Source organism: Orycteropus afer, unplaced genomic scaffold (genome assembly GCF_000298275.1).
Source record: "Orycteropus afer afer isolate SDZICR_OR568_19922 unplaced genomic scaffold, OryAfe1.0 scaffold00558, whole genome shotgun sequence".
NCBI classification, from domain to species: Eukaryota; Metazoa; Chordata; class Mammalia; order Tubulidentata; family Orycteropodidae; genus Orycteropus; species Orycteropus afer.
Window position 1 is genome coordinate 1,119,413 of NW_006922145.1, and position 9,695 is coordinate 1,129,107.

At 42.5% G+C, this 9,695-nt stretch overlaps 1 protein-coding gene across 1 annotated transcript in view; it reads right to left on the reverse strand.

Moving 5' to 3' along the window:
• Nucleotides 1-9,695, reverse strand: part of FRY (FRY microtubule binding protein) — a 571,437-nt gene that overhangs the window by 344,591 nt on the left and 217,151 nt on the right. Inside the window, exon 4 of the mRNA XM_042782984.1 lies at nt 5,216-5,269. Coding sequence (XP_042638918.1) covers nt 5,216-5,269 — 54 coding nt within the window. The remainder of the gene's footprint in view (nt 1-5,215; nt 5,270-9,695) is intronic.

Consider the following 9,695-nt stretch of genomic DNA (forward strand, 5'->3'; position numbering starts at 1 on the left):
TTACAGAAGCAAAGCCCAAACCACACCCACTGCTGTGGAGTCCATTCTGACCCACAGCGCCCCTAGAGGACAGAGTGGAACTGCCCACAGGGTTTCCAAGGCTGTCAGTCTTCACAGAAGCAAAGCCAAAACCACACCCACTGCCCTGGAGTCGATTCTGACCCACAGCGCCCCTAGAGGACAGAGTGGAACTGCCCCATATGTTTTCCATGGCTGTAAATCTTTATAGAAGCAGACTGCCTCATCTTTCTCCTGTGGAGCTGCTGGTGGGTTCGAACCACCAATCTTCCGGTTAGTAGCTGAATGTCTTAACTTTGTATGGTTTATCAAATACAAAGTCTCAAAAGCATAAATACATAAAACATGTACTAATGAAGTACATACATTTATGCAAAATTATAGGCAATTTCAAAGCCCTCTGGAAAACGTATTCTCCATGTGCTCTTTGTGTTGGTGGTGTTGTTAGATGCCGTCCAGTCCACCTGGACTCCATGTGACAGAGAAGAACTGCTACATAGGGTTTTCTAGGCTGGAATCATTATAGCAAGGAGCCCTCATGGTGTAGTGGTTAAGCATTTGGTGGGCAACTGAAAGGTCTGCAGCTCAAACCCACCAGCTGCTCTGTAGCAAAAAGACCTAGTAATCTGTTCCTGTAAAGATCAGGGCTTTGGAACCAATGGGACAGTTCTACTCTGTTGTGTAAGGTTGCTATGAGTTGGAATCAATGCCAACAGGTCTTTCTCCCACAGAGTCCCTGGGTGGGTTTGAACCACCAACACTTGGGTTAGCAACCATGGGCTTAACTGTTGTGCCACTAGAGCTCCTTGTGTTCTTTGTAAGGCTGTACCATCCCCCATTTCAGACCAGTCCATGATATATCCAGCAGTATTTTGTCTCCGACAGAGATGTTTTTGAGGGAAAACAACAGAAGTTGAGGGAAATACTACAAATCCACCTCCAATTTCTTTGTAAGGCTCTACCATCCCCCATTTCAGACCAGTCCATGACGTATCCAGCAGTATTTTGTCTCTGACAGTGATGTTTTTGAGGGAAAACAACAGAAGTTGAGGGAAATACTACAAATCCACCTCCAATTTCCTGTGGTGTCCTGTTATACATCATTGTTAAACTTATCTAAAGCCTTCCTGAATCCGTTCACTCAGGTTTACCAGTCCCTGAGTTCATACGCTTATTACCTGCTGTGGCGTAGTGCCTAAGGCATCTGACTGCTAACCAGGGGGCTGGTAGTTCAAACCCACCAGCCAGTCCTCAGAAGGAAGACTGGACAATCTACTTCTGTAGTGATACCATCTCAGAAACACAAGGAGGGGTCGCTATGAGTCAGATCCCACTCGACGGCAGTGAGTTTGAGTTAGAGAGATGAAGGAGCTCTGGTGGTACAGTGGTTAAAGCACTGGGTTAAACATACTAAAAAGTCCACGGTTCAAACCCATCAGTCTTTCCAGAGGAGAAAGATGGACAGTCTACTTCCACCAAGATTACAGCCTTGGAAACTCTATGGGGGAAGTTCTACTCTGTCCTACATGAGCTGGAATGGACTTGATGGCTGTGGGTTTTGTTTTGATATCAGCTGGATGTCCTTTTACTAATTGTCCTACTTCTCTGGAGCTACGATAGCAGAAATAACCACAAGTAGTAGCATTAACAAACAGAAAGGTTACTCTCACAGCTTAGGAGGCCAGAAGTCTGAATTCAGGGCACCAGCTCTAAGGGAGGCTTTCCCCCTCTTAAGGCTCTGAGGGAAGGGCCTCAGCTGTCAGCTTCTGTTTCTTGGTTCCCTGGCGCTCTCCATGGGGTGTAGCATCTACCTCCCCCACCTCTGCGGGTCTTCCTGTCCCAATCTGCTCTTTTTCTATCTCACAGGTGACTTGCTTTACAAAGACCTGTCAAAGGGGCAGGGCAGCCACATCTTCTGACCTCTTCTAACCCCACAAGAGGAAGACAGAATCACCATCAGTAGCCCAAGGCCTATCCCTTCAAGGCCACACATACTGCCTCCCTCCAACCCTGACACCAACTGTTCCTCCAGCAGCACTCACCACCTTTCTACTGGGTTCGATAACTCGCTGCAGTGGCCACACAGAACTCACAGATTTTGGGGTTTATTAGGGAAGAAACAGGCTACAATTCAAGTTCAGGAAAAATGCTCAGTCTCTCTCAGCCTGGCGTCTCTCAGCCAACAGTCTCTCTCAGCCACCCTCCCAGCAATGCATGTCTCTCAGTGTCTCTCTCAGGAGTGTGTGTCTCTCAGCAGCACGTCTTTCTCAGCCAGTAGTCAGAGAGACCCCTTCTGTCTCTAGGAGGGTTCCTTTTGAGCCTGGCAGAGTGGCCAAACTAACCAATCCCAACATCAGAATTCTAAGCACCTGAGAGAGAGCGAACTTCCCACAACATTACTTTTTGGCACTCGCAACAGAAATACCCCAGGTGGGTAACTTTAACAATCAGGAGCTCCTCAGTCGCTCACAGCAAATTCCACCTCAGAGTTTACAAAGACTTATGGCTAGAAAAGCCATACCAGGTGATTTACTACACCACAACACCCTACACTGACATGGCCTGTTAACCCAACAGAGAAAAACTTACTCCCAAATGGGATTTCATCCACAGGTGTTCTAGGATTTACAACACACATTTTTTTTGGGACACAATTCAATCCATAACACTAGTCCTGATCTACTTTCAAAGGACTTTCTTTGTATCTATTCTGTCTTAAATTGTTTTAAGCCTGTGTTACTTTCTCTATGAGAATTTTAGTTACTTTACTGCTTTATAATTAGTACTTAGATGGTTCCCTTCTCATACGAATGTGTATTCTTGAAGGGCTACAACTTGTACTAGGTTTTGTATCACCAGAACTTAGCACTTAGTCAAGTAAAGTGTGTTGCTGCCGGGTGCCATCAACTCAATTTTGACTCATAGTCGCTGTGATGTTGTTGTTAGGTGCTGCTGAGTTGTCTCTGACTCACAGAGACCCTGTGCACAGCAGAACAAAACACTGCCCAGTCCTGCACCAGCCTCACGACCCCTGCTACACCTGAGCCCGTCGTTGTAGCCACTGTCAGTCCCTCTCGTTGAGGGCCTTCCTCTTCCTCATTGACTCTCTACTTTACCAAGCATGACATCCTTCTCCAGAGAATGGTTCCTTCTGACAACATGACCAAAGTAGGTGAGAGGAAGTCTGGCCATTCTCGCTTCCAAGGCCATTCCGGCTGCACTTCTTCCAGGACAGATCTGTTAGTACTTTTAGCAGACCATGGTACTTTCAGTATTCTTCTCCAACACCACAACACAAAAGCATCAACTCTTCTTCAGTCTTCTTTGTTCATTGTCCAGCTCTTACATGCATAAGATGCGACTGAAAATACCATGGCTTGGGTTAGGCGCACCTTAGTCTTCAAGGAGACAACTTTGCTCTTCATCACTTGAAAGACATCTTTTGTCACAGATTTGCCCAATGCAATACGTCACCTGATATCCTGACTGCTGCTTCCATTGGTGTTGACTGTAGAACCAAGTAATATAAAGTCCTTTACAACTCTAATCTTTTCTCCATCCATCGTGAAGCTGTTTATTGGACCAGGTGTGCGGATTTTTGATTTCTTTATATTGAGGTGTAATCCATACTGCAGACTGTAGTCTTTAATCTTCATCAGTAAATTATTCTCACTTTCAGCAACCAGAGTTGTATCATCTGCATATTGCAGGTTGTTAATGAATCTTCCGCCAAGACTCATATCCAAGCCACTGTGATAGTACATGTGATGGGCCAATTTGGCTCAGCTGTGATTCTCAGTGGTTTGGCAGACACTGGACTGGGTGCTCTTCCATATTGTAATACAATATAATCACCTCTTATGATGTGATCTGATGTGAACAGCCAATCAGTTGAAAGGGGAGTTTCCTTGGGGGTGTGGCCTGCTTCCAGTATATAAATGGTTGATCTGGTAAAGCCAACTCTTACATTTTATCAAAGAAATGCCATTATTGCTATGATTTTTTGCCCTTTAGGGGAAGAAGAGGCACCAGTCCTTTAAATGAATGAGAAACTCTCCCTTAGCTACTCCAACTGTATACATGTTTTATAATGACCACATAATTCTTGCTATTAATCTAAACATATACTTCTAGGACCAAAAATCTGCTGCTATAAGCAGTCCCGTATTTTCAATGAAAACCACTCTTCTAGTCACCTGACCTCCTGTTCTTGGGCCCTAAGCCTGCAGAAGTCTCCAGCCTGGTGCCTGACCTGAAGATCTGGGATTTGCCAACCCTCATCCTCAGAAGGAAGGTTGGGCAATCTACTTCCATAGTGATACCGCCCTGGAAAACCAAGGAAGGGTTGCTATGAGTCAGATCTGACTCGATGACAGTGAGTTTGGTTTGGTTTGGTTTGAAATCACAGGAGCCAGCAGAGGTCTTCAGCCTGTCCACTGACCTGAAGATTTGGGACTTCTCAGTTTCCACAATTATGTGAGCCATTTCCTTGAAATAAATTTCTCTGTGTATGTGTATATACCCTTTGCTGGTTTTGCTCCTTTAGAGAACCCAGACTAAGTCAGTGACCATCCATGACAAGAGTAGAATTGCCCTGTAGGGCTGTCTAGGCTGTAATTTTTACAGACTGTCAGGTATTTTCTCCAGAGGAGCCACCACTGGGTTTGAACCATCAACCTTTGAGTTAGCATCTGAGCACTTAACTACCACACTGCACCACCAGGGCTCCATCTGTAAATAGTAGGTATTGAAAAAAATGTTGGATGGAAACATGAATACACTCTAGTGCAGAAATCGAATGCAGAACACACCGTAGTGGAGACAGCATTCCAAAGTACTGCTTATTCTGCAGATTCTCAAATATTTTTTAATGGAATTTCCTTTAAATTATCTTTTCTCAGCTTCTTCAATTCTGGGATGCAAAAATTTTGGACACACATCAATTGAGGGCCTACTTTCATCATTCCAGCTCTTCCCAGTTCAATTCAACAGATACTGACTGAACATTTAGTGTTAGGCATAACTGTCAATACTGTAGGAATAAAAAAATATAAACCAGACACAGTTCTTTAGACCACGTACCCAGATCTTCTTGAAGGATGTTCATCAACACAGCCATAGTCACAGTGTCCAACATTTGCTTTTTGTGCATTTTAAAATAAAACCAGTATATAACATACATGAAATTATCACATACTTGATCAAATTGGGGGTCTTCTCCACGTTGTAGAGATTTTGTCAATGGCTTTTCCTAGAGAGAAAAAGAACATGCAGAAGAACAAATTATTAGAAGCTCTTACATTTTATCAAAGAGATGCCATTATTGCTGATATTTTGCCCCTTAGGGGATGAAGAGGCGTCAGTGTTTAAATGAATGAGAAATTCCCCCTTAGCTACTCCAATTGAACAAATGTTGTTTGATCATGACCACACAATTCTTGCTATTCATCTCAACACCTACCTCTGGAATCAAACATCTGCTGCTACAAGTGGTCTCGTATTTTCAGTGGAAACCACATAATAAAAACCTACAGAGTTTGTTTGAAATATTTCACTATCTATCTTGGCCCTTCTGTTGTTAGGTACCTCAAGTTGATTCTGATTCATAGCAATCCCATGTGACAAAGAACTGCCCCATAAGGTTTTATAAGCTGCCATCTTCATTGGAGCAGATCACCAAGTCTCTCTCCCTCAGAATCTCTGGTGGTGATTTGAACCACCAACCTTTTGGTTAGCACCCAAGCATGCTTAACCACTGTGCCGCCAGGGCTCCTTATCTTGGGATGGGACAGATAACAAAAAAAATTGAAAGCAATACACTATTTCAAGTCCCTTGACTAAGAAAGAAAGTAAGTCACCCAGATCACAATAACAATAATAAAAAAAGTATTTTTTTTTTTTTAAAAAAAGAAACAAAGTAAGATATTGTTCTGGTGACATAGTGCCACTCTGACAGGAATATATACCACAAGTGGGATGCCCTTAACAAACAGGAGTTTATTCTTACAATTTGGAGGCTTTAAGTCCATGTTTAAAGTGCCAAGCTCTAGGGGCTGGGTGAAAGACCCCCCTCAGCCTTGGGCTTCAGCTCTGCCTCCAGCTCCCAGCCCACTGAAGCTAGAGATATTTCTTCACTCAGACAGCTGCTGGCTGCTAAGGCTGACAAACCCAAGGTTGACAAATAAAAAGGCACTGTCCCGGTATTACCAAATCACACAGCAGGCCATTAAGTCCACTCTAAGTCCCAAGGTTGGCAGAGCATGGCAGACTGCTGAACAACAACACAGCTACATGCAGGGTCCAAGCGTGCCATAAGCTAGAGATCATTTCCTAAGCTTCTGCTTATATACAGGAAGCAGATCACATATCCAAAGGCAGCCACTCAGCTGCTTGTGGTAGATCCCACCATGGAGTTGACTGCCAGTCTCATCATGGGGAATAACTACATCCAGCTGCCCAGCTACTCACCCAGGCCCAGCCAAGCTGACACACAAACGTAACCAGCAGCACAGTATGGTTATCATGCTAGTGTTGAGGATCATCCCTCCAAGTAGATAGAACATAAGGAAAAGAGAGCAACAAAGTGGAAGAGAACTGGTGGGGCACGAAATGAAACTGATACAAATTCTAGAGCACGAGAATGTGCTGGCTGGAAATAAAGTTCACGGAGGGTGACCAGGCTGCCCGTGCACAAGGCTGCTCAAGCTATGAGGCCCCTACCACTTCAACACCTTCATTGACATCTGTCTCCTAAGGTCCCCTCCCAAGTGATGGAAACTCCTTGTGTTGGAGGGTCTTGTGGGAGTACACTATTTCTTTCTAATAAACAAGAGGTGGGGGTGGGCTGTCAAGTCCAACTCTTGCTACATTCACCCAACAGCAACTAGTTCCAACATGAACAGTTACTGGGCAAGGAAAGATTATATTAGTAAATAGGTCTTTGAACCATTTTGTGAGAAGTGTCTTGTCCATCCATGTCTGCTGATCCAGCAAGTCCAGCCAGGAGGGCCAGCAATGATCCTTGCCATGACAGAAACATGACATATGACCATTAGTCCCTGATGATGTACAAAGGGAGGCAACTCAGATAAGTCCACCACTGTTAAGAATTCAATCATGTTACTTTTTAACTATATCTGAAATGAACTAAACTCACTGCCCTCGAGTCGGATTCGACTTATAGCGACCCCCCTCCTTGGGTTTCCGAGGCAGTATCACTATGGAAGCAGATTGGCCAACCTTCCTTCTGAGGAGTGGCTGGTGGGTTTGAACTGCCAGCCTTCTGGTTAGCAGTCAAGTACCTTAGGCACTATGCTTCCAGAACATCCACCAAAAAAACTAGGAAACAACAAATGGTGGCAAAGGTGTGTGGGGAAGAGAACCCTCATACACTCCTGGTGGGAAAGTAAAATCTGTCTTATAGATTACTTATTAAATTACTGTAAAATGGTGCAACCACTGTGGAAAATGGCTCAGCATGTCCTTAAAAAGCTGTAAATAGAAATACTGTATGACCCAGAAATACACTACTAGGTATATATCCTAGAGAAATAAGAATTGTGGCATGAACAGATAACATATGCGCACCCACGTTCATCACAACACTATTCATAACAGCAAAAAGATGGAAACAACCTAAATGCCCATCAGCAGATGAACAGATAAACAAATGATAGTACATACACACAACGGAATACTACATCATGTTAAAGAATAATGTTGAATCTGTGAAACATCTCATAACATGAGTGAACCTAGAGGGTATTATGCTGAGTGAAATTAGTCAATCACAACAGGACAAATATTGTGAGACCACTACTGTAAAAACTCAAGGAAAGGTTTATACACAAAAAAATATTCTTTGATGGTTACCAGGTGTGGCAGGAAAAGGGTGGGTAAACCACTAACTGGACGGCAGACTCATATTAACTTGGGCGAAGGGAAAGGCAAAATACAATAAAGGGCATTTGTTTTCTAGATATTAAATTTTAAAAAATTGAAAAGAGGAAAAAAATTAAAAAAAAAAAGAAAGAAAGAAATTTTCTGGGCAGTAAACAAAAAAGCTTCTGTAGCCAGAATACATCTCTAGGGTGCAAAGGTAATGGTGAAGACAATAAAATGGAACGGCTATGGTAGTCTCCATCAGCTGGCTCTGTATATTGTTTTGTTTGCAAACTATTTGTCCTAAATCATTTAACTTGATTTGCTACAGATGGATTTAGTGATTGGCACAATTTGAATATGACTGATAAACATGAAAACAGCTCAATTCACAGAGATTATATGTTGTCATATTTAAATTGAAGATATGTTTTTGCCTTAACTCATGAAAGGAAATACAAATTAATAAAGAACTATAGCACTGGAAAGCCATTGTAGAATATGTTCCCGTCATTAAAAAAAATCACTGAATGTGGACTATTTTTCTGAGGAAGAAATGAAGTGTATGAACCCCAAAAAAAGGAAAATTTTTTTGTTTACTTCAACTTGTTCCTCATTTTGATCCATTTCTAACAGGTCACTTCTCAAAGCATGGTAACACAGGAAACGGCAACCTATCATATATGTCTAAAACAACACATCAAAAATAAATACACTTAATAAATGATAAAGTTAGGAGCTCTGGTAGCGTAGTGCCTAAGGCACCTGACTGCTAACCAGAAGGCTGGCAGTTCAAACCCACCAGCCACTCCTCGGAAGGAAGGTTAGGCATTCTACTTCCATAGCGATACCACCTCGGAAACCCAAGGAGGGGTCACTATGAGTCGGGGCCAACTCAACAGCACATAACAACAATAACAACAAAGTTTGATCAACTATATTCAGTGAAATAAGTATAGCTCAGTATTTCAATCTGTCTGTATATTCCACTGATCTTCCTCACATAGATCAGCTAAGTATTATTTTAAGATACAGATTTTCCACAGATGGAAAACCTGTCGAGTAATTTATCACATTTACTGGCTTAGAAAGTCATTCTGGTGAAGAAATTGTAAATCAAGAAGTTCACTACTTATGTGAAGTTTGCAAAATTTGATTTTTCTAAGTGCAGAGGCCAGTCCTATGACATTACTGCCAATATGTCAGGCTGCTATAAAGACATGCAACAGAAAATTTCAGAACATAATCATATCATATCATATCATATGGTGTTTAAAAAAAAAAAAAAAAAACCTCACTGCCGTCGAGTCAGATCTGACTCATAGCAACCCCTCCTTGGGTTTCCAAGATGGTATCATTACAGAAGTAGATTGCCCAATCTTCCATCCGAGGAGTGGCTGGTGGATTTGAACCATCAGCCTTCTGGTTAGCAGTCAAATGCCTTAGGTAGTACGTAGCCTGTTGTCCAGAAGCAACTGATTTTTTTCCTACTGTTCAGTTACTGTACACACAGTTTGCCACCTCTACTTACTGATTGGCAGTTTTTAAAGTATATTTAGGTAATGATCAAGCATTAAAATCAGTTGGGTAGTGTATGTTGTATCAACAAGTACAATCCTGGAATCATACACTCAGATTCTAGACATCTTAGAAAATCTTGCTGAAGACCAGACACAAAAAGGCGACAGCTAAAAAGAGAAGCTGAAAACATCACCAACAAAATGCAAATACTAGGGGATGTGTTTATGGTGGCTGGAATAATACAGGATAGCATTTTCATGGTTGAGTCAAGCTCG